The sequence below is a fragment of the Stenella coeruleoalba genome (genome assembly GCF_951394435.1).
Source record: "Stenella coeruleoalba genome assembly, chromosome: 1".
Taxonomy (NCBI): domain Eukaryota; kingdom Metazoa; phylum Chordata; class Mammalia; order Artiodactyla; family Delphinidae; genus Stenella; species Stenella coeruleoalba.
The window spans coordinates 147,393,810-147,421,206 of record NC_137169.1 but is presented as its reverse complement, the minus strand read 5'-3'; the positions used below and the strand labels follow the sequence as shown (position 1 = coordinate 147,421,206).

The 27,397-nt window shown below is 54.5% G+C and overlaps 1 protein-coding gene and 1 long non-coding RNA gene across 9 annotated transcripts in view; one reads left to right on the top strand and one right to left on the bottom strand.

Annotated features, from left to right (window-relative positions):
• On the bottom strand, positions 1-26,963 carry PSEN2 (presenilin 2). Of its 8 annotated transcripts, none has more exons than XM_079921969.1 (14): positions 26,936-26,963; positions 25,689-25,812; positions 21,738-21,822; positions 21,156-21,191; positions 17,073-17,269; positions 14,608-14,822; positions 13,190-13,331; positions 10,991-11,058; positions 10,070-10,290; positions 8,960-9,058; positions 6,341-6,424; positions 5,881-5,982; positions 2,028-2,146; positions 1-734 (listed from the first exon to the last, which is right to left on the bottom strand). In XM_079921969.1, the coding sequence occupies exons 5-14, from the start codon at positions 17,247-17,249 to the stop codon at positions 579-581; spliced, it is 1,383 nt and encodes a 460-aa protein (XP_079778095.1). In that variant the 5' UTR covers positions 17,250-17,269; positions 21,156-21,191; positions 21,738-21,822; positions 25,689-25,812; positions 26,936-26,963; the 3' UTR covers positions 1-578. The 8 variants fall into 8 exon arrangements, with proteins under 8 accessions (XP_079778095.1, XP_079778094.1, XP_079778096.1 ...); XM_079921968.1 differs by lacking the exon at positions 26,936-26,963 and adding an exon at positions 26,680-26,756; XM_079921970.1 differs by lacking the exons at positions 25,689-25,812; positions 26,936-26,963 and adding an exon at positions 26,680-26,736.
• The window catches only part of LOC307186654, a 30,442-nt gene continuing 29,825 nt past the window's right edge, over positions 26,781-27,397 (top strand). The window contains exon 1 of the long non-coding RNA XR_013828444.1: positions 26,781-26,941. This is a non-coding gene — a long non-coding RNA (uncharacterized lncRNA). The remainder of the gene's footprint in view (positions 26,942-27,397) is intronic.

Sequence of the window (27,397 nt, the reverse complement as noted above, 5' to 3'; positions counted from 1 at the left end):
TGCAACAGGATTCGTCTATTTATTGATATTAAGACACTTCCCAGCAGTAACTGCTTTTAACAAGGACTCTAAAGGTAATAAAATGATGACAGCATCATAGACAAAGCGTTGGTGAACATTCCTTGCAGAGAAAATTGGCTTTTCCTCTCCGGCCAGAGCGAGCAGGCGCTACATGCCGTCCCAGGCGTGACCTCCCGGTCCCGAATATACGCGCCCCGTCCTCCGGCTAGGCCCTCAGAGGACTCCAGGCTGTGGGGCGAGAGCAGGGGCCTTCCCCAAGCCCCTCCCACGTCTCAGAACCTTCCTCAGCTCCTCTGGACCGATTTCCCACGTCTCCTGTTGGTGAAGCAAATGCTCACGAAGGGGTGAGCCACGGCCTGGTGACAAAACAACCAGCACCAAAAAGCTGGTCCTTCCTCTTCACAAAGTAAACATGACACTTTTTTACTCTCTCCCCGCTTTTTTTTTTTTAAGGAAAGAAAAGTCTTAAAAATATATGGCACTAGAGTGTACAACTGCACAACTGCATCCAGTTACCGTTTCTTCCAGCTTCCAGGCCACGGTGCCCAGGCTTCCCCTCAGATGTAGAGCTGATGGGAGGCCAGGGTGTCCATGAAAGGTCGTACCAGGTTGTCTGTGGAGAAGTAGAAGATTAGCCCGAACGTGATGGAGATGGGGAGGGCGGGCAACGCTTTCTTGAACACGGCGAGCAGCAGGAGGGTCAGACACAAACCCTGCAGGACACAAAGGCGAGGGGGTTGGTGGTGACCACGGGTGTGGACGGGGGACGGAGAGCAGTCAGTGATGATAGAGTCCCTGGGTTCAGGAGCCCTGGACGCCCCGTCATCTTCCCTGGTCCCCTCAACAGCTCTGTGAGGTGCCTGAGGGCAGGAGTTCTCACCCCATAGCAACGCCCTGCACAGGGACGGGTGAACCAGAAAGCCGGCCTCCTGACCCCTAGAACGGGGTTGCCACTACCAGACTACCTCCCCTGGCTGGCTGCTGGAGGGATGCGTGACCTGATGGTGAGGAGCTTCCCCAAGGGGACGTATATTTATACAAGACCTGGACGGGCTGGACTGAAAGCCAGCAATGTTCTCAGCAGCTGACACCAAGGGAACCAAGATGCCACGTGACCCCGCCCTGGGGAGCAGGCCCAGTGGCTGCCTATCCTGTTCCCAGCCCAGTCAATGCAGGCAGTGGTCCAGGGTGGGGACAGGAAACCAGAGTGCCTGCCCTATCCCTGGGGAGAGCAGGAATTCAGGGCAGACAATCTGGAAGTGGAGGAGCCTGGGAGTTCACTGCCCCATCCCTGACGCACACTGGGCAAATACAGAATGTCTGCAGGACTGGAGCCTCGGCCCTAACGTGCCACGTGCCACCCGGGGTTCACCAGGCAGAACACCGAGTATGCACCGTTCAGAGCCTCCACCTCTCCAATCACCGTAAGACGCTTCCCCACCATGTGTATCTGGCCATGTTAAGTGACATACAGGTCTCCAAATTTCACTGCTGGGGTTCAAAGTGATGGGCCCCCGTCTCAAGTCCTAGGAGTTCCCATGGGGCTTCAGAACCCCATGGTGCCTGGGTGGCATGGAGGGAAAACACACAGCCCTGGCTTCAGAGACTCGAGTTCAAATCACAGCTCGGCCCTCACAGCTCTGTGCCCACGGGCCAGGCCCTCCACCTATTCCGTCTTCTGTAAATCTCAGGTCACCATCCCTGCCTCGCAGGTGCCGTGAGACAGATGCAAAGAGCTAGCCAAGACCTTGGCACCCGGTGCACAAGCTCCGTAATGTCAGAGCCCCTGGTCACTGCTCCCCTGTGCTGTGCCTGCAGCTGTTGATGACCAGAACCTCCTGTAAACCTCGGTCTCATCTTGAGGATCTTCTTGGCAACCCTGCCCAGCCCCTCCAAGGGATAACAGCACCTGAAAATTCCCCTGGGTTCCTGGGCCCCCCACCAGACAGACCCTCAGGGGCCCCACTACCCAGGGCTGGGCGGGGAGCATCCCCCAGCCCACTCACGATGAGGATGGCCACAAAGCAGGCCAGCGTGGTGTTCCAGTCCCCACTGCCCGTGGCTGCCGCCTTGCCCACCAGCACGCTGTAGAAGATGAAGTCTCCAAGGCCGAGCTTCACGCCCCCTGTGTGGTGGAGACAGAGGGAATCCATAGGTCTCGGAAGCCCCAGGAGGAAGCGGCAGAGAAGGCTGACCCCAGCCAAACAACCCAGGTTCTCTGCCCAGCCCAGGGGCCAGAGTCCTAAGGAACGCAGAGGGCAGATGGGGTAGTGTGACTGCCCAGCTCACCTCACCTGGACTCTGGGACAAGGACTGGCTGCCTTGAAAGAACAGCAGCCAGTGGGAAAAAGGGGGAACCTGTAGTCTGAGTGACTTGCATTCTGGGCTGTGCAAAGCCAGCATTTCTGATAACTCGAGTAAAACTGGTGCTTGGCGGGCTTCCCTGGTGGCGCAGTGGTTGAGAGTCCACCTGCCGATGCAGGGGACACGAGTTTGTGCCCCGGTCCGGGAAGATCTCACATGCCGCAGAGCGGCTGGGCCCGTGAGCCATGGCCGCTAAGCCCGCGCGTCCAGAGCCTGTGCTCCGCAACGGGAGAGGCCACAGCAGTGAGAGGCCCGCATACCGCAAAAAAAAACCAAAAAACAAACAAACTGGTGCTTGGCACTTGGTTAAGACAAGAGTGAATAAAATGCATTGCCTGGGGCTGATGGGAGGCTACCCAACAGAGCGCTCAGTTTGAATTATAAATGCTTTTTAGGAAATTTAATTTCACTACTTTCAAGAACATGTACAATACCTGAGGTTCTCTGGAGACTCATGTCCCTTAAAAGTACGTAAATGTACATTGTAAATCAACTAAACTTCAATTAAACAAATAAGTAAACATAATTTGTAACTAGTGTATCCATTACTGATAAGGAAACAAGAGCTTCTAGAATGCTTTCATTTGTTTCCTTTCGTACAACTGCCCTGTACGCTCGTTTATAGGATAATTTTATTCATCACAGACAATAAAAATGTTTAAGAAACAGACTTGAATTGAGGAGGTCTGCATCAAGGAAACATGCTCTGTCCTGTCTGCCCCCCTCGCCTCCCTTCTGGGCTCCAAGCAAGAGGCCCCTCACCTCAGTCTGTCCCTTCCTCCACGGCCCCTCTTCTCTGACTTCAGTTTCCTCACTTTGGCTCCTGCCTCGGCACAGAGCAAACACTCCAGTTTCGTCACCTTACAAAGGTGACTTCTCTTGCCGTGCCTCCTCTCGCCGCTACCCCCACTCCTGCTTCCCTGCTCTGCCTGCCCTCTCCCCTCCCTTCTTCTTTTTCAATCAGTTCTTTCTCAAAGGAACTGCGCTCACCTCCCAGGCACTTCAGAGACCTGTGGCGGCAGGTCCCATGTCCCCCAGCCAATGTGCTCTGGCCAGGCCACCGCCCGGCCCCCATGGACACCCTCACGCTACCTGTCTCAGCGCCCTGTCCCCTGGCTGGCTACTCCCCGGGGTCCTCCACAAGCGCCCTTCCCTTCATCCCGTAAACGTCGCCCACGCTGTCCCTCTCGCTCTCCATTCTGACCCTACACCTTCCCTGGGTACCTTCTGGGGACCCGCAGTTCTGACAACATGTATATCCTGGTGACTCCAACTCGGGTCTCCAACCCTGACCTTCTCGAGCATCGCTCCCCTTCGTGTGTCCGTGGCGTCTCCATCTGATGTCCTGCAGAGCCTCCCACCTTCCCCCGTCACCCTCCACGCCTCCCTGCCCATCCCTTGCCCAGCCAAGTCCTGTCAGTGCGGCCCAGGTATGTGGTAGCACCGCCTCCTCTCAGCCTGCTGCCTGAGCTGGGCCCTCATGACTCTTCCCTCACCTGGTCCCCCAGCAGTCTGTGTTCCTTGCTGCTGCCCGGGATCTGTCTGGGATGCAGCTCTGCTCACTTCAATTCCCTGCAGCAAACCACTAATGGTTCCCCACAGCCTGCGGGATGAAGTTCGAGCTCCTGTGAGTGCCATGCACCCTTGAAGGTCCGGCCCCCAGCTGCCTGGGCCACCAAACTGCCCCGAGCTCCCGGAAGGCCTCCTCCTCTCTCATCTGAGCCTTTGCCAATGCTGCTGTGTAACAAAGAATCTAACTGGCCTTTGTCCCTGGTTCCAGGAGGGAGACCAAATCCTTGGAATTTCCCCAGTAACAGAAGTGTCTGTTATTCAGGAGCCCCTTGGATCATTTATGCAAACGAGAGGATCAGGACGGCGCTGGTCTCCAGAAAGACCACGTGGTTATGTGATAAGGGGGCTGGGACTCTGGGCCACACCAACCTCTGGGGAGGAGAGGGAGCCTGGAGATGAAGTCCAGTCCCGCGAGCAATGTGGCTCTTCATCTGGCTGGTCCTGATTTGTATCCTTTATACTAAAACTGTAATTCTAAGTTTAGTACTTTCCCGAGTTCTGTGAGTCGTTCTAGCAACTTTTCCAACCTGGGGGGCGGGGGTTGTGGGAACTCCCAGATCTGTAGCCAGTCGGTCAGAAGTGCGGGTGGCCTGGAGACCCCCAGGACTTGGGGCTGGCGTGTGAAGCGAGGGTGGCCTTGTGGACTGTGCCCCGGTGGGATCCACGCTGACTCCGGGGGCTCAGCGCCAGGCCTGGGCTGCAGCCTGGCAGCCTGTCTGCCGGGTGACCGACTTGTCCTTCCAGGCCCACCTCGGCATCATCTTCTTCCCCGGGTCTGCCCTGAGTACTTTATACCTCACCTCCTCCCACCTGGGCTGCTCCCACGGGGAACTTCTCAAGGGCAGAGGCTGTTTTAATCCTGCAGCACCTCCCTGTTCCCACGTGCCACCCGGCACATAGTAGGTGGTACAGAAACGTGTGCTGATGGAATGGCTATTTTAATCCCCTTGGGAACACAGCCATATGTTAGAACGTCTTTGGGTGTGTCTTCAGGACGGCCTTCCACACCAGCTCCTTCTGCCCCCAAACACCCGGGGCTCTGCCTGGGGGAGTCTCCACCCCAGCTCCACCGTCAGTCCCATCACGGAGCCGTGCTGTTGGCGCTGACCTGCCCAGCCCAGCCGGCCCTCTGAGCTCAGAGCCCACGCCTGCGTCCCCCATGGCTGCATGGGGACGTCCTCAAGCCACGCAGGTGCACACTCGGCCAGCCACAAACCTGCCCTTCTCCCTCATGCCCCTCCTCCCATGCAGCTCAAAACCCTCCCCCACCCCCCACGGCTGCCACCGCTCACGGGACACAGACCAGATCCCCGTTTTGATCCAGAAGGCCCCTCAAGTCCCTGCCTGCCTCCCTGCCCCGTCTCTGCACTCGGGTCTCAGCGTCCTGCCTTCACTGGCTCTAACTCACCGTGCCGTCTGCCTCAGGGTCTCTGCTCCCAAGGTCCCCTCAGCTGGAAACGCACCCCCGCTGTGCGTCCCCCTCTCCGAGTTCCAGTGGCTCAGCCTCTGGAGCTCAGCTCAGAAGTTACTTCCTCAGGCGACTTCCTCGGACCCCTTGAAACAGGTCATGAGCCCCGTCAGCGCTCCCCATCACCCCGTGTTCTCCTTCACGGTCCTCCCGGCTCCGGGGAGGGCGGTCAGTGCCCACGCCTGCGTAGCTGCGTCCCCCAGAGCTGCGTCCGTACGACCGCCCCCCAGCGCAGAGCGGGCACGCAGCTGGTGCTCAACCAGTGTCTGCCACACACGAGGTGCAGCCTGGGCGTAGAAGTCCCCGTGGCCTGCCGACAAGGCTGCGCCTTTGCAGGCTCCTCCTCGACTTTGCGAAGCCGTCTCTGATGTGGAAGGGGCTCCTCCCCTCGCGCCCTCCTCCCCTGACCTCAGGGGGCCCCACCCGGGCCCACGCAGACGGTCGGGACACCTTACTTTCCTCCTCCTCCTCCAGCTCCTCCCCCGGGTAGCCAGGCAGGGGGGGCGCAAAGACTTCAGGGTACGAGGGCTCCCCCAAACTGTCACAGGAGTCCTCTTCTGGGTGTCCGGTGTCGTGTGAGCAGGGAGCAAGGGAGAGAGACGACAGCCCGTCAGACGGTTCTCTGAGCTCAGGGCTCCCCTGCCCTTACCATCCCCCTACCCCCCACACCCAGCCCGACCCAAAGAGGATTCTCCAGTCCACACACAAGGGAAGGGAAGGGAGAGGAACGGGGCGGAGGCAGAGGAGCGCGGTCCCACCGCACTCGATCCCCAGGGCGTGCGTGTCCAGGGGGGGCTGGTCTTCCCACCTGCCCCTCCGGCCCTCGTGCCTCCCGCAGAGGCCAGGCCAGGCTGAGCTGGATGTGGTGAAAAGCCGCCCCCGATGATGAGAGGCTGTCAGCCCCCTGATACTCACCCATCTCTGGGTCGTAGGGGAGCTGAAGGGCTCCCTGAGAGGAGGGGTCCAACTTGGCCATGCCCACTGTCCACACCATGGCGGCTGGGGAGGGAGAGAAGGGTCAGGCCTCAGGCAGTACTACCTGTGGCTGCCCCCAGGGCCTGGGAGGCAGGCGGGCCAGTCTGTGTCCCCAGGAAGTCTGCACAGGACCCTCAGTTCCTGTGGGTATTTGCTTACGCCCCACTGTTAGGGGGCCGCTGGGGGTCCAGACTCACTGACCAGGTGTGGGCAGACGATGCTTCTTCCTGTCTTTTTTGGCCTCCTCACAAAAACAATGATAATGTTGTTAGTGAACAAGTTTGGTGAACTAATTATGTTTTTGTTTTATTGTGGTAAAAAAACATGTAACATGAAATATGTCATCTTGACCATCTTTAAGGATACAGTTTAATAGTGTTAAGTATACTCACACTGCCGTGAAAGAGATCTCCAGAACTTCTTCTGTCTTGCAGAACTGAAACGTTGTACCCACTCCCCATCCCCCAGCCCCTGGCAAGCACCATTCCGCTTTCTGTTTCTATGACTTTGACTACCTAAGATACCTCGTATAAGGGGACTCATACAGTATTGATCTTTCTGTGACTGGATTATTTCACTTAGCATAATGTCCTCAAGGGTCATCCATGCTGGAGCACGTGTCAGAACCTCCTTCCTTTTTCAGGCTGAATAATAATCCGTTCTCTGTATATACCACATTTTGTTTATCTGTTCTTCCATCCACAGACACCTGAGTTGCTTGCATCTCTTGGATATTGTGGAGAGTGCTGCTGTGAGCATGGGTGCACAAAAATCTGTTCACGATCCTGCTTTCAATCCTCTTGGGTCTATGTCCAGAAGCAGGACTGCTGGATCCTGTGGTACTAACATGTTCTCTCTCTCTGGCCTAGAAACTCTCTCCTGAACTCTTATCCCATCTCTCCAACTCTCCATCTGAATGTCCAGTGAGCATCTCAGACTCAACATGCCCTGAATGCTCTCAACAACTGCCCCCCGACCCGCCCACCAGCCTTCTCCTTCTCAGTAAGCAGCAACTCCATCCTTTTTGTTGCTCAGGCCCAAAAAACTGACAGTAACCTTGACTCTCTTTCTTACAACCTGCACCCCAACCATCAGAAAATCTCGCCAATTCTGCCTCCAAGATGTCTGCAGAGTCCAAGCACATCTCAACGCCTCTACTGCTGCCCTGGGGCCAAACGCCAACACCTCTCTCCCGGATTATTATTCAGCCTCCAAACCTGGCTCCTGCTTCTACCCTTGTCCCTGATACAACCTTCGTGGTCCTGTTAAAACGTAGTCAGGTCAGTCCACAGTCTTCCAGTGGCATCACATCTCACTCAGCAATAAAAGCCAAGTCCCCACCATGGCCTGAGAGGATCTGACCTCCCCCGTTCCCCGCTGGCTCCCTCTGCCTGGCCTCGGGGCGCTCCGAGCACACCAGGCCCACGCCCACCTCAGGGCCTTTGCACTTGCCGCTGTTCCTTCTGCCTGGAGTTCTGTCACCAGATATTCCTAAGGCGGGTCTCTGGTCAAATGTCACCTATGACACAGGGCCTCCCTGACCACCTTCTGTAAAATAGCACCCCTCACTGCCCTGGAGTCCTTCACGCCCCCCCCACCGCCCCCCACTTTATCTTTCTATGGGGCTCTCACCTCCTGACTTAGTTTGCCTGTTGGGTCCCTGTCTGCCTCCCCTCCTAGAATGTAAGCTCCGTCAGAGCACAGCGACGGCGAGCGGAAGTCTGACATGGCTCAGTCTTTCCAAACACAGTCTCTGCTCATTTTTTAGGCTGTGCCTGGAATGTGCTTTCTCACCCTGGGGCCAGGCCGCCAGCGGCTCTCCACGACGAGCTCGGTTCTTCATTTGTATAGAGTGCCAACTCTAGCCATTCATAGGCTGTTTCCCAGTGCGCCCTGCAGACAACTGAGCCCCAGAAATTCAGGCTCTCTACGTGAATAACAGAGGGGAGGGCATGAAAACCACAGCGCAGTGAGCTCCCCGAGGCCTGGGACCTTGTGGATCTTGTTTCCATGGCAACCGCAATGCCCAGCACAGCGCCCACCACGAAGTATGAATTCGATGCATGTCTGTTGATGCCTATGCCTTTATAAGTACAAATCCCCGAGCGCACTGGCCCTGAGGCCAGCAGCAACCCCGAAGGCATTCCCTTCAGAGACTTCACTTCAACCAGCCACGAAGCTGTTGAGGCAGCCCAGGGAAAGGTAGGCGCACCCTTCCCCCCCAGACCCCCACCCTAAAGAGTCCCTCTCCAAAGTCCCTTATCAGGGGCCTGGAGGGCTGAGTCGATGGCCTTGGGCTCATGGGAACACTGCCTATAGCCACCACGTGCCACTGGAGCCAGGTGGGAGGAAGCTGCGGGGCAGGACCACATTCCCTGGTGTCCTCTTCCTGCTCTGACTTTCCAAGTTTCTTCCTGTCTAAGAGCAAGACACAGCCCACCTTCATCTCAGAAGGTGGAGCCCTCCTGGTCACCGAGGCTGCCTCGTCTCCTTTCGTCAGGGAAACGGTTAACTATCTCCTCATCACCTCCGAAAGCCATGTACGTATCATATACTCACATGAATATATCAGGGCAGGAAATATGGGCTCGTTTCTCTCCTGGGCAGTTTCTACCAGCATTCTCAGCGGCCCTTTGGGGCACAGCACAGCCACGAGATCTGGGAAAGCAAAGACGCCCTTGGCATGTTAAGAAACATGTTTATTCCCAAGCAGCCCCCAGAGAGGAACCAGTCCTCTGAACACCAGGTGTCGGAGCGAGCGTGTCCCAGAGCCCCAGGCCGAGGCTCTCAGACCACGCCCTGCTGCTCCAGCAATCCACCCCCCCGCCCCGGGGTTTCAGCCACGATCCTTAGAGCCTGCACTGGCTGGAGCCCACAGTGGGGTCTGAGCGGTGTCCAAACAGGCTAGCTGCAAACAGGGAACTGCTGTGTGCCTCAGAGACCAGAGGATGGGCTTGAAGTCCCACTTCTCTGAGCCCCAAATTCCTTATCCTAACAACGTAAGAAGCAGTACTGGTGATGGCTATCACACTGATACAGGCGGCTCTCCATATCTCTGGGTTCCGTATCCATGGATTCAACCAGCTGTGGATCAAATATATTCAGAAAAATATCCCAGAGAGTTCCAAAAATCAAAACTTGTATTTGCTGCACATCGACAGCTATTTACATATTGTTTATGTTGCGTTATGCATTACAAGTAACCTAGAGATGATCTAAAGTGTTCGAGAAGATGTGCGTAGGTGATGTGCAAATAATACCTCATTTTACACAAGGCACTTGAGCATCCTCGGGTTTTGGTATCTGAGGGGGTTCTGGTACCAATCCGCCGAGGATACCGAGGGACGACTATACTAACTGAAGAGCAGCTAACATTTTGGGTGCTCGTTATTTATCGGTACTGTGCCCAGTCTCAGGGTTGTTCTGAGGAACAAATGACTTCCAGTGTGCAAAGCGCTTAACGGTGTGAGTGCTGTTATTAGTAACCATGTCAACAGTCACGATTCTACAGGACCCCACTTGTTTTTTCTTTACAAAGGTGAACTTTCTAGAAGGGGGATCATCCAGGCCTCCCGGGGCAGGGTGGGGGGAGGGGAGACTTCTCAACACCCATCACCCTTGTCCAGCAGTGAGGACTCAGCCCTGGACGTCACTCCATGGCCCACCTACCATACACAGAGATGGCGCCCAGGATGACCCACGCAGACCACTCTGGGAGGTACTTGATGAACACCAAGGCCATGAGCGCGCTGATCATGATGAGATAGGCCTGCTGCAGCACCAAGGGGCCCTTCCAGTGGATGCACACCATGCCCACCGCCCCGAAGTTCCAGACGGTCAGGAACAGGGTGGGGTAGTCCATGGCCACATTGTAGGTCTTGAGCACTTCCCTGCGGGACCACAGTCAAGCCCGTGAGCTGGGAAACTCAGTGGAGATGTTAGACCCTGACACAGTTCAACACCCTTCCATCATTAAGTCCCAGCATGGGTTCTTCCAACCTCTGGCTTCACCTGCTGACATCTCCTTCCCTGTTTCCATGAGCCCCACATGTAACCACTTGAAAAATTTATGAAACGGTGGGGAGTACCCCAACGTCTCATCCTTGGGCTGGTTCCCATAAACGTGCGCCGGCACGGCCTGGAAGACCCTCTGCCTGTGGAAAAGGTCCTTGGAAAAGTGTTCTCTCCTGTCCCTCCAGTCTCTTTGGGCCCCTGGGTCAGGCTGATGTCCCAAATCCAGGGCAAGAGAGATCCCTTTCCCCATAAACTAGGAGGTACCCAGGCCCAGCCCGAAGATCAGAATGTAAATTTTGAGGGGTTTCTGCCCCCGAATCCCCACCCCCGCTGGGGTTCACAGAGAAGCCCCTCTGTGATGGCTCTGCGTTATTTGTTTTAAATCAGGAACCAGAAGGAGACGTGTGGCCCAACTCGCAGCTCCACTCCCGTGTCGAGGAGGCCGGGCTCCTGGAGCAGCAACACGGGGAAGGTGTGGAGACCAAGGGGCACCCTTCCCTCCCAGGTCCTTCAGACCCACTCGTACCACAGGGGAGGGGTCTCGAAGGACCCTGTTGCCCACCGGCTGCCACTCACCCAAGGTAGATGTAGGTGAAAAGGAACAGCAGCATCAGGGAGGACATGATCAGCCAGCCGTGGATGAACTAGACGGAAACAGGCAGCATGATCGCAGGCCCCGGTCCTCAGGACTGACGCCCAGGCCTGGAAACCCTTCTTCCTTAGGCTCCTCCCTGACTATGTTGGAAGGTGGCCATTTTACAGATAAGGAGGGCACAGACGCTCAAGGAGTTCTCTCCAGGTAACCCAGCCAGCATACGAAGGAGCTGGAGCTCCTTCAGGTCTGAATACCTAGCACTCTACTCCTTCTGGACACGCCAGGCACATTCCACGCTCTGGAGATAAGGCTGGCAAGGTCTCTGCGCCCACTGGCTGCAACCCAGTGTGAGGGCAGTGAGACAACAGACACACAGACACATGTTAGCATGAAGTGACAGGGCTATGAAAAAAAAACTGGCTGGATAAAGTGACAGGAGACCTACTGGGGTGCTATTTTATTAGACACAGTGGTCAGGGAAGACTCTTGAGGTAGCCTGTTTAGAAGAGTCAGCCCGGGGGATCACTGCCCACCTGAGGGCCTATAGACAGGTCTTCAGAAAGACACGTTCCTCCTCCCCTGGCCAAATGAGAGAGGGTCAAGGGCGAGGGTGGGGCTGATCTTCAACCAGTCCTTTAGGCAGCCGGCAGCGGCATGGTGGTCACCGCTACCAGCCTCCCTGGAGGCCAGAACCATCGGTCACCAGCTCAGGCCGCTGGGGACCTCAGCGGCCACCTGGTCCGTCTGCCATGCTGTGCGCTCCACCCAGAGGGGAAGGGGCCGCCTCTGGAACGTGCTGACCCTCCTCATCCCACCTGGGCCTGCCCAGTCCACCGTCATCTCCTGCCCGCGTCACGGAGTAAATCTTACTGCACGGAGGGTCGAGCTGCCTCTTAACAGTCCCTGGGAGTGGTCGCGTGACCCCTGCTGACCAGAGCAGTGCCGGCTTTTCACTGGCCATGCTCCTTCTAGCTTGTCCTTACGCGTGCTGTATCCTCTGCTCCAAACACAAAGCCCTCTACCCTGCTTCCTGCCACCCACGGCCATCCCTGCCCCAGTTACGAACTCTGCCTTTATACAGGTAGCTATTTACTGAGAAGCTCCAGCTCTCGGACACGCCCCCCTCCCACCGCTCACCCCCCCACCCCGTCACCCCCGCTGGGACGGGGCTCGTCCCTCTAGACTGAGCCTCCCCATCTGTCTCTACCTGCTCCACAGATGGCAGCAGCCTAATATCAAGTGCCGCACATGCCTGTGTGTGAACGGTTTTAAATCAGGTAACGTCTAGTTCAACTTCCGTTCAGTCTTCAAGGCTTCAAAGCCTTCCTTGGGAGAAAAGCCTGAAACCCGTGCCTAAAAGCTTACGGATCTCTATGGACGATTTGGGCCACGTGGGACTCAATTCCCCTGTTCCTCCCTGGGACCGCCCCGCAGAGCAGGGGGCCCGCCCGAACATCTCCCAGTGTTGGAAGACCTCGGCACAGCAGCTGTACATCTCCAGCCGAAAGGGAAATGGGAAAATAAAAATAAACTTGGAGGGGAAGTATATTGGGTGAAAGGAGCCTAAAATAGAACATCTCACTTCTTCGGAAGGAGAAGCAAAATAAAATTAACTTCTGAACGTGAGAAGTAACCCTATGAACACTGCAAAGAGGAACTCAAGTAAGTGGGATTATGTGTAAGTTCAAAGGACAGGAGTATTAGGTAATCCATGCGGGGGGCAGAGGTGGGGTGGGAAAGAGTACAGGCAAACCTCAGCGAGGTTGGGTTGGGTTCTGGACCACGATAAACAGAGTACGCAAGAAAGCGAGTCACAAATTTTTTGGTCTCCCACTGCACGTAAAAGTTAACGTTTCTACTATACTGCAGTCTATTAAGTGTGCAATAGCATTATGTCTAAAAAAATTTTTAAAACAGCATCAATTGAAAAATTATGCTGTTGCAAAAATGGCACGAACAGACTTGCTCAACGCAGGGTTGCCACAAACCTCGAATCTGTAAAACACGCAGTGTCTGTGAAGCCCGATAAAACGAGGTATGCCTGCACCAAAAATCAGGGTCTATTTTACAGAAGAAAAATGAACTCTGTTTTAAAAAAAAAAAAAAAAAGGAGCCAGGGTTGCTGCCAAAGAGGCACTGAGGCATGGCAGGCAGGAGGAAGCAGGCGGACTGGCGCTCACCTTGTAGCAGCGGTACTTGTAGAGCACGACCAGGAAGATGGTCATGACGACAATGACGCTGATCATGATGAGGGTGTTGAGCACGGAGTTGAGGAAGCGCTGGCCCACCGAAGACGTGTCCTCGGTGAAAGGTGTGTAGATGCTGAGGGAGGGGCAAGGGCTAGGTCTCTGTGCCCTGCCTGCTTGTACGCCTCACCCCCAGGGAGCCTGGACCTGGGGTGCAGGTGCCCTGGGCACCCCTGCCCCTCAGCACCGTGCTCTGGCTGCCCTGGCACACGCTGCCCACCATCCCCATGAGCTGCCCTGCCTTCCCGTCTCCTGGCTCCTGACTTTGGCCTATGACTGAGCCGCTGTAGCCGCACGGAAGGGCCTGGCTGGCCTCACCAAGGCCTCCCCTGGCCCCCACATCAACTCAACCCTCCCCTGGAAGTGCTTCTCCCTGCTGACCCCAATCCCCAGCTCTGGTCCAGGGAGACCCAGCGGTTCCCTACATCCACTTCCTTATCAGCCCCATCGAGCCTAGGACGCCTCTGCCCCCCACTGCTTCCCCTACCCACACCCAGCGTAACCCCATAGCTGCACAGGCAGCTAATAAACTCAGAAGGTAATTCATTGATCCCTCGCTCTGGACGTAGGGAAACAAACTGCCTGCGAAGCGCTCAAGGTCTCTTAACGCTTTTCACCTGAGCTGCTCTGAGTACCCACCCACCCCCCGCCACCAGACTACAAGCTTCCTGAGGGCAAGGGCTTCTTTCTCTACTCTTTTCATTAAAAAAACCATAAACAAAATTTAACAAAAACTCCCTAAAAAAAAAAAAAAAGATGTTTAGAGAAGGTACTCGGCAGCAATAACCACAGGGAGGCTGGGGGAGGGAGCAGAGAGAGCCCTCCCATTTCCCCAGGCTGCTGCTTCTGCCTGCGTTTTCTTTATTAAAAGAAACAAAGTCTCCCGTGCGAGGCTGGAAGTGAGCTAAGAAATCATTGGTCCTCCTTGGTTTACATTCATGGGGATATGAATGACGAGGCCCAGAGAGAAAGCAACTTGCTTGTGGTCACGCAGGGATGGGCGGTACAGCCACACCTGGGACGGAGAGCTTGCCTCCTGCAGTGAGACCCAGCGTGCCGGGAGCGCTGCCCGGCGGGTGGCAGGTGCTCTTCTAAGCCCTTTATGTGGATCAACTCACTCAATTCTCCTGGTAACCTTGTTATCAAACCCATCATACAGACGAGGAAACTGAGGCCGAGAAAGGTTAGCAGGGTACCCAGGCAGGTCACACAGCCAGGAGGCAGTGGGCGGACCAGGGTGTGGACTCGGGCAGCTCCTCGGTCCTGCTCTTCACTGCTGGCATGGGGCCGACACAGGCTGCACTCCCCTCCCCCAGCTCCCTCTCCCCCTCCCCGCCAAGCCCCCCACTCACAGCTGTCCATTCTTCTCCGTGTAGAAGCGCACGGACTTGATGGTGGCCACCACCACGACCATGCACAGCGTGACAGGCACGAACAGCATGATCACGTGCTTCGCCCCGTATTTGAGGGTCAGCTCCTCCTCCAGGCCTGGTGGCCGCCCGGGGACCCCGCTGCAGACGTAGCGGTCAGGGTCCTCCTCATGGTCCTCCTCGCTCTCCTGGCCTCTCTGTGGGAAACCACACTGTGAGGGCCACGGAACGCCCCCCCAGAGGCCTTAGCGACGTGGCGCATGAGTGTTTTGGAACCGGAAATGAGAAGTTTGAATGTTGCTTTCCAGATGTAAGAACCAGTCTATGGGCTGTAGTTTAGATGTGGGAGTGGCGGAATTGCAGGACATTTGAAAAGTTTATGAGGACAACGAGAGATTTAAGTTGGCGCTGACCACCACAGATTCAGGAGGGGAGGCCACTTTGCTGTGGACGAGCACGGTCCACTTAGCTGTGGAAGAGGACGGTCTGCAGAATGGGTCTGGGGCATGTCTAAAGATCTGTCCCCTCCCTCAGTGTAGGGACTCAGGATGCCACTCAGTTCTGTTCACATGGCCACACTAATTTGGCAGGCCAGGTGATAGGAGGAGGGCAGAAATTAAACTCTGTTGGTTGAAACGTCACAAACTAGAATGGTCAGCACACATGGGGACGTGGGGACTGTCTCTGATTGTGAATAAGACACTGGGAATTTGCAGAGCAAGAAATTACTTTGAACTTTTTGCACCCCGCCCCGCCCCCCCAAAGCAAGCATGCAAGATTTGCAGCTCCGAAGCGAAGAGGCGAACTGGGCATCAAGCATCTGGGAGGATCTGGGTTACGGATAAATGATGAGGCGGCGAAGGAGGACAGGACGCCAGGCGCTGGCACACGCTGATCTGCAAGGATTTGTTTTGGAATCGTGGCAATTCAGGATCATTAGCTGCTCTGTTAATTACATTAACAGCCAAGACAAAGCCAAATGAAACAAAAATCAAAAGTGGCTGTTCTTTGGTATCAGTGCTTCGCAGAGAGAATTCCATCTATATATTCGTCTGAGAAAGAAAGGAACACTTAATGAACAGGAACTGAAATAGCTGAAATGCATAAAAACTCCAGGAGATAAAAGACAAAGCAACTAGCAAGAAATGGGCGAAGGAGTAGCTGTGCAGTGGTCTTGAGCCGGTGAGATCTCTCTCACAGCCCAGAGGAGGATAGGAGAAGTGAGCTCAAGTTTCAGCAAAGGGAAATAAGCCTGGCTGGAAGAAAAAATTACTATAATGGGCAAAAGGAAGAATGGAATTTAGCAAATTCAGATGTTGTGTTACCCTGATGAGGAGGGAGGTGGCTTCGCTAGATGACTCTCCCAAGTATATCCTCCACTTCATATGTTACAACCTCCTGCCCTGCAGGCTGCGGAGGCAAAATCACAGTGCAGCCCACCCCTCCTGCCACGGGCTGAATGTCTGCGTCCCCCAAACTCACATGCTGAAGCCTAACTCCCAATGTGATGGTGTTAGGAGGTACGGCCTTTGGGAGATGATTAGGTCACGAGGGGGGAGCCCTCACAAATGGGATTCGTGCCTTATAAAAGGGGCCCGAGGGCTTCCCTGGTGGCGCAGCGGTTGAGAGTCCGCCTGCCGATGCAGGAGACGTGGGTTCGTGCCCCGGTCCGGGAAGATCCCACATGCTGCGGAGTGGCTGGGCCCATGAGCCATGGCCGCTGAGTCTGTGCGTCCGGAGCCTGTGCTCCGCAACAGGAGAGGCCACAACAGTGAGAGGCCCGCGTACCGCAAAAAAAAAAAAAAAAAAAAAAAAAAAAAAAAAAAAGGGGGGGGCCCGAGAGAGCTCCCTCACCCCTTTTGCCAGGTGAGGACACAGAGAGAAGACAGCTGCCTATGAACCAGGAAGTGGGTCCTCACCAGACATCAGATCTGCCGGCACCTTGATCTTGACTTCCCAGGCCCCAGAACAGTGAGAAATAAATTTCTGCTGTTTATAAGCCACCCAGTCTATGGTATTTTTGTGATAGCAGCCTTGAACTAAGACACATCCCCAGCTCAAAAGTCAAACATGAATCAGGTAACCTCTTGGTGACCATGTCTGGCCATCTACCAAAAAGGTTCCCTCTAGCAGTTTCCTCCTACCGTCCTTTCGTCTCTGCGCTGCCTGTCCTGGCATCCAAACTCACTCTCAGGTTCCTGTGGAAATAGTAACCTGCACTAGGAAGGCAAACCTAAGGGGCAGGGCCAGGATGGAGAGAATCACTCAGTCCATCGGGGAGTCGATCTGTAATAGGCTGTGTCTGTGCAAAGTCTGCTATCAAGGCTTCACAGACCTAGGATCCACCACGGTGGACCACCTGCCCTTTTGGCCAATTCTCACCTTTACTTTCCCCTCCCTCCCACATCAGGGAATGCCTGGTTTCTGTCCACTGGGACCCCAGGTACCTGTCCGGAGGCCTTGGACTGCTGGTGGGAACCTACCCACTGGGCGGCACCCTCTCCGTTCTCCAGGCCCTGCCTGCCTTCCTGGCAGGAGCGCGGCATGGGGCTCTCGGCTGACATCAGGGACGTCCGCTCGTCACACACTTCTTCCTCGCTGTCAGAGGCCATGAATGTGAGCATGACCCTACCTCCGAAAGTGCCTGGAAAAGGAGCACAGGGGACCTCGTTCCACTCTCCTGCGAGGCAAAGGCAGCAGAGGGTGAGAGGCGGCTTTAAGACCTGCACAGCCCGCAATGACCACCCAAGACGCGCTTGTCAAAGGACTACTATAAAGCAACAGTCCCCAGGAGCCACTACTGAGGCTGCAGCAACCTCGAGAGGGACTGGCTAGAGGAGATCCAGGCCACAGGGGGCAAAACCCCCAACTAGAAATGTCAGAGCCCCTCCAAACTGCCAGCACACTCACTCATTCAATCAACAAACGTCTGTTCAGCACCTATCGTGCGCCAACGACACTTCTGTCGTAAAAAATTAAAAACCAACCGTCCAACGTGACAAATTATATAATCCAAGTGTTCATCAAGAGGTACAAAAGCACAAAGAAGGGACTAAAACTCAGAGATCAGGAGTGTTTTCTGGAGAAGATAACGTCATCTGACGGAGACAGATTTTCCCAGGGGGGAGGGAATGGCAGAGGGCATGAAGAATGTTCCCGCCTGAGCCCAGCACTGCCGGGGTTGGGATGGTGATGCTGTGGAGGTGTGAAGGGTCTCTGGTGCCGAGTTCAGGAGGTGTGCTTCGTCCCCCGAGGACAGAGGTGACAGATCAGATCTCTGGTTAGAAATATCAGTCTGGCCACTGACTGAAAAGGAGTAAAAAGAAGGAAAGGTGACCTCCCTGGAGACAATTGTGGGTAGTGAAGAGGGCCTAAGGTGGCAAGAATGGATGGGAGTAAGGAGAGAGAATCCAGAAAGGGTAGGAGGTAGACAGACAGGACCAGATGTGTGGGACAAAATGGGACAGAGTCCAGGACTAGGGCCAGACAGGGAGTAGGATGGGAGAAGCGGAAGAACAAGGTTTCAGAGGAAACACTGTGAATTTGATCCAGGAATCTGCTGAATGTAAATGGGTTAAAAGGGTGAAGATGCCTGGGAGGCAGCTGAGTGCTGGGGCCTGAGGTGGAGATGAGAGTCATGAGTTTAGAAGTGACGGCCACGGGAGCAGTGAGCCGAGACCACGAGAGGCGAGCGTGTGTGTGAGTGTGTGTGTGTGAGTGTGTGTGCGCGTGTGTGCGTGCGCTGGGGAAGTACAGCTGAGTGTGGGACCCACAGGAAAAAACAAGGCTGTAGGGACCATACGGGAGGGAGCCTGTCCCCCGGGACTGCTGTGCCGCAGTGGTGCGGGCAGAGCAGCACCACTGGGAAGCCGGGGCAGCCCGGAGCCCTACCAACATCCTGGGCAGGTCAGCTGGGCTAGCGGCTGGGCCAGCTCCCCGTCACCTGCCTCCTGGGACCCTGGGGCAGCCTCACGCCACTCGGCACAGTCAGGTCTGCTCTCAGCTCAAAGTTCATCTCCACGTCAGTTGCCTCCAAGAATTTATGATTTTCAAATGGAGCAGGCAGGTTCCTTCTACTGAGTCAGCCAGCTCTGTTCATCTTGGCAGGGTCCGAGGCTGCTGCTGTTTTTGAAGACAGTGCCCCAGGCCGTGGCCTGGATTACTCCCAGCTGGACTTCTACTCCATCCCCAAGTACAGGCCTGCGGCAGAGCCTGACTCAGCTCACCTCACAGACTCGGGCCCTCACAAAAGGCTCCCCCGTGGCTCTCACAGGGATTTCAGAATGAACACGCTAAGCTCCCCAGGGTTCAGCAGAGATAAGACAAGTACAGGAGTGACATCAGTAGGAAGTAAAGTAAAGCAGCTGCGGGAAGGGTGACGAGGACGCTGTGTTACTGCAGTTACGACTAAGGTGGAGACCAGGGAGGCAGTGGTGGGAGGTGGACCATCCCAGGGCGGGGCGTGGAGGCCTGACCGGGGAGGGGGAGCTGAAGCTAGCAGAGGGGGCCAGCCAGGGTTTTGGTGCTGAAGAGGGATGTGACCAGAGTGCGCTCTGTGGGAGCAGAGGGCCAGCTGAGCCCTCCTGCCTCTTCCCGGGAGGCCCCAGGACTAGTGTGGCCTAGGGCCCAGGAGGCGGATCTGCTTCTCAGCGCCCAGACCTGGGACCAGCAGAGTCTACCTCAGAGCCCAGCTGGAGGGGACACGGCTTTGCAGCCCCACAGGCTGTGAGACCTTGGGAAGTTCCTAGCTTCCTTCATCTACAGTAACGGTAACGAAAGAAAACACTTAATGGGGACCCAGGAGGGAAAACTTCAAAGCGCTCCTCCTCTGCAAGGCTGGGCCCCGCCAGAAAAATCCCAAACAGACCCCTGCCTGGACCCAGGAGATCCCCTCGCTGCCCACTCTGGCAACGGTGAGTCCATTGTGACTCAAAAAGGGGTACCCACACGCAGAGCTGGCTGCATTTCTGCAAGCTAAACCGGGACACTCCAACTGGAGCAGTGCAGCGGCTCTTTCCACACTTTATTCTGTAGCACGTCAGATTTGTTAGGGGTGTGAATTAATAATTTAGTTACGATCTCACTCCTTCTATTCTTCCCACGCCTCTGGAGGGCCTGTGATTTGCCTTTACCACGACTGGAGGAGCAGATCAGGAGTCCCTGCATCTAAACGGCAGGGCTGCACTCCCAGGGCAGAGGGCAAGCTCATCCTTCAGAACCACAACAGCTGCAGCATCCTGGCTGCCTCTTCCCCTAGTGGGGAGATGGACAGACAAGGAGTGAAGATGCTTCCTGGAAGGAGACAGGGAGCTACGGGGCGGGTGGGGACAGAAAAGCACGGGACCCGGATCAAGTAAAGTCCTTCCAATTTCCATTTCTTCAGCCAGTCACCAAATCCCAGGAATGCACTTCTGCCTCCCGAAGTCTGTGAAGGACGCGCCCAGGGAGAGTGAGCTTAAAAAAGGACTGTATCCCTTCCATGCAGCATCGCATTGCACAGAGGCAGGAAGTCAGAAAACTACAAAACACGCTTTTCCATCCATCACATGTAATTCATGGCCTCCTCGCGAGAAAACAAATGCTCCCTGAGAAGATTCCTTCCCTCCTTGCGCTCTGCCCAGGACTCCCAGAAAACCAGGGCACAGAGGGGCTGCAGCAGGGAAGGGCTGGACCTGGCTGTGGCTCTAATCGCAGCCCTCTGGGCCTGGTGGTCATGAGCAGAGGCGGAGGTGCCTCTCGGAGCTCCTAGCACCTGAGGGCATGGCTTAGGACTTTGAGAAAGCTGTAAGATGCTTGAGATGCTGTTTCTCAAAGTGGTCCAGGCCACCCGAGGGGTGGTGATAGAACAGCTGCTGAGCACTCACTATGCACTAAACACAACAGTCAGGTACGGGGTACTGCTATCCTTCTCCATTTCACAGATGAGGGAACAAGATTTAAAAAGTGATAGGTTCAAAGTCATCCTTGGACCTAGGTGGTCAGGTTCTGGGCTCTTAAATGCTACGCTAGGGTGCTTATTTAAAATGCAGATCCTAAGTTCCATCCTGGCCAAAGGTCCAGGGATCTGCATTTTGAGATGGTCCCTGGGCAATTCTTAGGCTGGTGTTAGACCTTCCCTGGAGCTGCTGCCGAGTAATCAGATGCCCCAGCCAGGGCCCAGACTTGGTACTGGAAGTGTCCAGTTACAGTTCACCTCCCTGTCTCAGGGGCAGGGCGCCTCGCTCACCTAGCTTGGCACACCTACTGCCCTGTACAACTTGCTCGCTGAATGGGGGCGTGAAAGAACGAACAGTCCTTCCTCCTGAATACCCTGTGCCTGGTCAGAGAGCCACTGGGGAGGCAGATGAGCAGAAGCTTTTCAGACTAGGAGAGCCACAGGGGGAGAAGAGAGTGGTCTGGCTGAAAAAGCCCCCAAGCAATGCCCACCTCGAAGGAGGGTGTAGTAAAACTGGGGCTCAAGCGTCGCTGGTACCAAATGGACCAGCCTTTCTGAAGGCAGTAAAAATCGAGGGCTTTAAAAACATTCATACCTTTTGATCCTGAAATGCTACTTCTTGGAATCTGTCCTAAGAAAATAATAAAAGATTTACATAAAAACATGGTTGTTGCAGTTATTTATATATTTTTTTTAAAAAGTGAAAATGACCAAGATGCCTGACTCTGTATGATAATATATCCATTTGATGGGATCTAACATATGACTACTAAAAACCTCACTTCAAAGAATATTTACTAACATATGAAAACAAGATGTTAAATTTAATAGATATAAAACTTGACATACATAATTATCTGAATTGTCTTAGAAAATGCATGTGTATGAAGGATTGGCAAGAAATATTACAAAACATTAACGGTGGTTATCTTTGGATAGTGAGATTGTGGGTGATACTTTATATTTTTCTGCATTTCTCAAAGCTTCTATAATAAACATGGATTGTGCCTGGCATTTTTTGTAAAGCTATTAATTTTTTAAAGGGAAATAACAAGTATCAACATTTAGACAGATTTTCTTCCATCCCGCCTTCTCCCACATCCTCTCTCCCTGGATTGGGGGGAACAGATGGACTCGGGAAGCCTCTTTTACACCTTCTCCTAACCCCTCTTATTACCTGGTTCCTGAAGGAGAACAGAGCAGCTGGGATGTACTCCTTTTGCTTCTAAGTTGGAACTGAAGACTGATGATACTCTGCAATCCTTGGAGGGAAAAATCACCACTCAAATGTATGCAGATAAACAACCTTCTTGCTAGATGTTTCTCCACATCAGAGCACCAGTGACGCCAAGAACTCCTGCCGGGAGGCTGACTCACAGGCAGGTGCTGGTGGGACTGGGTGACTCTCCTACTGCTGATGTCAAATCCTATCAACCACATAGCAACCGGCTCTCCGTTCTCTCTGATGGAGCAGCGGGAAAATGCAGAGAAGCTAATGGGAGGAACAGGTGCCTAAGACTGCATTCTGGAAACCCTTCCCAGAACAAAGCACTGTGGCTGAAAGCTCCTTGGATTAGGATGTAAAATCAAACATCCAAAGGAGCCACTGCTCACTCCCATTAATCAGCTGAATGGGATCCAAATGCTGAATGAGCCAAACCAAGGGAGTGTGACCCAGAGAATTTCCCCAACCTTGCTGTGTCAGCAGTTCCTGCAGTTATTACAGAAACCCTGGTGACCCAATTTCCTCAACCTGATTTTCATTTCAGAGAAATGCAAAGGTTTTGACCTTAAAGTTGAAGGCCAATGGACCTAAGTAGGAAATCGATCTTTAAATGTCCTAGTAAACACTAGTGCCTCATGCAAAAAGATGGAAATTTCGGCTCCAAAAGAAACTTGGGAGTCACTGCACTTAAGACAAACGGGTGGTCAGCAGAGAAAGGCTTGCATCTGGGTACTTGTTTTTGCAGGCCTAGCTGAACAGTGCCCCTCACTTCCTTTCATCATTGAAGGATAGTTGACTTCTAATATTACAGTAGTTTCAGGTGTACAACATAGCGACTTGATAGTTTTATAGATATTCCACATAACGTTATTGTAAAATACTGGCTATATTCCCTGTGCTGTACATTACATTCTTGTATCATTTACTTTATACATAGTTGTTTGCACCCCTTAATCCCCTTCCCCTATCTTGCCCCTCCCCGTTTCCTTCTCCTCACTAGTAACCACAGTTTATTCTGTTGGTCTGTTTCTGTTTTGTCACATTTGTTCATTTTATTTTTCAGTGCTCCCTCAAAGAGGGTGGCATTGGTTTTAAATGGGCCTCTGTCTATGGTCACATGGCTACTTCACAGAGCTCCCATGACCCCTGGGGTGTTCCCAGCCTTCCCTCATACTAAGGAAGAATTTCCTGAGCTGAGGAAATTCCCTTAGAAATTCCCACAGCTTGCCTGCCTGTCTCCCCCGACCGTGTACTGGCCCTGGCTGACCTTCATCCATCTGTCCATCCACCCTGCCCATACTCTGATGCACATCACTTGCCAGATGGTTCTCCCCAGCACAGGGAGGTGGGCTCCACCGGAGCCAGGGCCTGAGTCCCACAGGGAGGCCCTGAAGTCCCACTCCGCCCTCCCAAGTCACAGGCCCCAGGCGACCCTATGGGGCCTCCTGAAACCTTGACCCAGGCTCTAGAGTTACCTCTGTCTGCCCTTTCCTACTCAGAAGTTCCCAGGAAACATTTTCTCTCATTTCCTGAAGGAGCCTGGAAAAGGGGCGGTTTGGAAGTGGCACAGGGAAGCTGGGAAGGTGGCCACCGTTGAGTAGGGCCCAGAAAAAATTGTGGGGTTTTGTTTGTTTGTTTTAATGAGAAGCAGTAAGCCAGTGGGCAAAAGCTGAGCCTTAGAAACTAGTCAGCTAGCTGACTGATGTGAACCACACACTGGGACAAGTGGCCCGCACACTCGGGCCACTTCACATGGCCCCTGTCCTCTTCTGTAAAAAGCAGGATAGGCACACTTTGCAAGATGACTGTAAAAACTAGAGATAATGTGTAAAGTGTCTGGCACAGAGCTCAATAGCCGGTAGTTATAATGAAGATGAAATAAAGGCAGGGACTCAGTGAGAAGGGATAACAGAAGCCTGTTGATGGCCCTCTTGGAAAGCTACAATCTGCTAAACCACCAGACACACGAGTTGAGCACCAAGGTCACGCCTCATCCAGGCCCCGGGTGTTTCCACTTTAGCCCCAGTCCAGGGCACTCCGGCAATGTGAACATTTTGTCAAACAAAAGGGCAAGTCCGTAGACTGATGTCAGAGCTGGCAAGGACCTTATAGACCATCCGGTCAGCACCCCATTTCCCATTTAGGGAAACTGAAGCCCAGAGGGACAAAAGGACAAAAGGTTAAGGCCCATGACCAGAAGCCACAGTTACAGCTCAGGTCTCCAAATTACCAACAAGGAGCTCTTCTCTGCTGCTGTAAAGTACTTGTGAGGGTCACATACTCAGTGGCCCAGGACCATAGTCACACAGGTAGCCTACAAAACACAGACGAGGTCAGGATATGTCTCAGCAGATACGGTACCAGCAGAAAGTGAGCACCCTTTAATTTTTCTTCCCACTGCTCCAGAAGACTGTATTTTAGCAAAGACAAATCAGCAACCCATTCTCCCAGGCAACGAAGAAACTGGACAGAAATGATCTCCCTCCCTCACACCTGGTCCTCCCTGAGGAACAATTTGAAATTACTTTTCCCCAGACTGCAATAACACAGCAGCCTCACCACCTCCGGGTCAAGAAACCAACACTGATTACACAGGGCTTGAAGCCCATGTCAGATCCGGCCAGCTCAAGGTGCGGAGAACCTCTCAGGTCCTGGCCAGGGGCAGCGTGGAGGGTGTGCCAGCCTCAGAGCCCTTGTATTCCACCCCCAGCCCCACCCCCAGCTGCTGCAGTCCAGGAACAGGTGGAAATACTGGCAGAAACATTTGTTATCTTGCCAGTCCCCAACTAAACAGTGTCTAAAAGTCAAATCAACAGCTGAAAAACAGCCAAACATGCCTTCAATAAAACATAATGTGACCTACACACACTGCTTTGGTTTCTTTATAAAAAATTTTTGTTTTTGTTTTTTGCTTTGCCAGGTAGTTGCTAATGGAGACCACAGAGCAATGTCCTGGGCGGTAGTGCAGTGACATGGGTAGGGCATGAGTGTGGGAAGCCTCCTGTGCAAAAACTCAAAAGATGAAGAAGACACAGCCAGCTGGGTTCAAATCCTGGTGCTCACAGCCATGGAAGCCACACAACAGGACAAGCTGCTTGTCTCCCTGAACCTCAGTTTCCCCTTCTGTAAAAGGGTTAAAAATAAGAACTGCTTCAGTGTGATCGATGCTCTTAAGACAACTGTGACAACCACTGTACAAGATGGCTTTTTATTGTATATTAGAAACCTAAGTTATGTTATTGTCATTATTACCGTCAGTGACTTAGGGAGAGGCCAAGGTAGGTGGGAGCCTCTCATTTGGCAAAGCCTGGGGGTGCAGCGGGGCTGTGAGTAGCCACAGGGAAGCTGGGGGGGAGGGGCGACGGGCCCCCAGGCGCATCTGAGCGGCAGCCCCTGGCCACGCTCTTCTTTGTCCTCCTCTTCTTCAAACAGACAGGCTCAGGGCATTCACCTCCCATGCATGCACATGTCAGACTCTAGACTTGGTGCACGGATACTTCAACACCAAACGATACAGAATTTTTCCTAAAAACCTGACACAACCACCATCCCACTCCACAGCAACATTCCACCAAGACCCCCACCCCCAGCCACTGCCCTGAATGCTCCCTCGCACACCCAGGGCACAAACCTGGATGGCCTGCCTGACGGGTGGCTGAAGCTGCAGCTCTGAGCTGGAGACAGGACCCGAGGCCCTTTCACCAGCCGGGCTCAGACAACACCGCTGCCAACACGTTTCCTTGTCCCACACAGCCACATTCACACAGAGGGGAACCTGAGGCTCACACACCGGAAGCAGCTTATACGAAGCCTTTTAACTACTGCCAAAGGTCTTGGCTGAAGTCCTTGGAGACTCAGGTGTCTACAGAACGGGGTCTATGTAGAAGGCAGGGGCATCCATACCGGAAGCCGGGGTCTGTACCGATCAGTTACTCTCAGGACAGGCTGGCAACCCAAGTTGTCAATTTTGGGTCAAGTTGGCTCTGCAACTGTTCCGGATGGGATGGATGCCTCTCAGGTTCTCCGTCTGTAAATGAGGATGCAGGTACTGCACCAATCCACAGTTCGTACCGTAAAAAGGGAATACTCATTAAGGCACAGGCGGGGGCATTTCACCCAACTGTCAAAGGGCCGAGGTCTAGTTCCAGGGCTGGACAACAGAACTAGAGTCCAGGACAACGGGTTCTAAGCTTGGCTCTCATATAGCCGATCTGCGTGACCTTGAACAAAGTCACTTTAGCTCTGTGGGCTGAGTTTCTTCATTGATAAAATTTTCTTCAGCTTCAAAAGCTAGATTCTGCAAGTCTCCTTGCAGCTGTAAATGCCTGATAAAACGGCCAAATACCAATGATAACGAAACGGGAGTCTCCAAGCCCGGACCTGAGGTCCTGTTCCTCACGTACGCAGGAAGACCTCCGCCTCCCCTCCTGCCCCCGCCAAGCACTGCCCGGGCCGGGTGCCACAGGCCGGCAGGACTGGGCGCCCATTAGGTGCCAGCCAGGAGGGAGGAACACAATGCCGCGTCCGCACGCCTTCGAGACCCACGTGCACTGCTCCTTTAAATGCCCCGGCCCTGTAACAGCCCGCACCGCGTCCACCCCGGCGGGAGCTCCAGCGGCCGGGTGGACCGGGCCCTGCTGAAGGCCCGAGGCCTGGGGCCCCTCCCCGCGCTCCTTCCACTCCCCAGTTCCGGGCCGGCCCCGCCGCTGTCCCGGCGCCCTCCCCTCCCCGGCCACTGGAGCCGCAGCCCCGGAACCCTCCAAGGGGCCGCGACCCACCGCCGCGAACGGCGTGCGGAGGGCAGGGGCCGGCTCGCGGGTTGCGGCTCCACCCCGCGTCCTTCGAGCCGCGGGCGACCGGGCCGCGACCCGCGCGCGCGTTCCAGCCCGCTCACCTGCTCCGCCGCGGTGCTCCGGCATTGTTTACGCAGCTGGCAGAGCGCCCGCCGGACCCGGCGCCGGCGCAGACCCCGCCCCCGGCCCGCCCCGGCCCCACCCCCGCCCCGTAGGCGACGCTACGCTCCCCGGTCCACGTCGGGGCCCCAACCTGAGCCGCGGCCCTGGAAAGGCAAGGGGAGCGAGAGAGGCCTGGCTTACCCCTATTCGCCGCAGGGACCGCAGAATGGACCTGACGTTGGACTGAGCACTGACCTTAGAGTGAGTGGAGGCTGGGCCTGTAATGTAAGAAGGCCTTGGCGGCAGCACCATAGGACGGTAGCGCATTTGCTTCGTGGACAGTCTCCTGTCTTGTAGTTTTAGGTCCCCGCATTCCAACCCCCCCACCCCACCCCCGGTATTTACTCACAATAAGGGAGCTCTAGTGGCCTGGGGTGAGCTAACATCTTGAGAGTTTTCCTGGTCTGTATTCTAGAGCTTCAAAACTACCAGATAAAATTGAACAGGAATTAAATTGCTACCCATGACCTGAGAATTGACCTGGAACGTTGTTTCCAGGATTTGGAGTCCAAGGGGTGAGTTGTCAATAATCTGATATTTCTGAGTGGCTTCATATTTTAAAAAGGTGAAGTTCACACAACATAAAATTAACCATTTTAAAGTGTGCAATTCAATGGCTTTTAGTACGTTCACGGTATGGTACAATCCCAGCCACCT

Bases quoted from the DNA above. Each gene is read 5' to 3' on its own strand.
- PSEN2 (XM_079921964.1), bottom strand. From the start codon at position 26,704: ATGCCGGAGCACCGCGGCGGAGCAG. The intron at 9,059-10,069 runs GTAGGTGGGCCA...TTGCTTTCCCAG, and splicing joins GGGCGCCATCTCTGTGTATG to ATCTCGTGGCTGTGCTGTGC. The intron at 6,425-8,959 runs GTGAGTATATGA...CTCCCTCCCCAG, and splicing joins TCCTGCCCTGATATATTCAT to CCGCCATGGTGTGGACAGTG.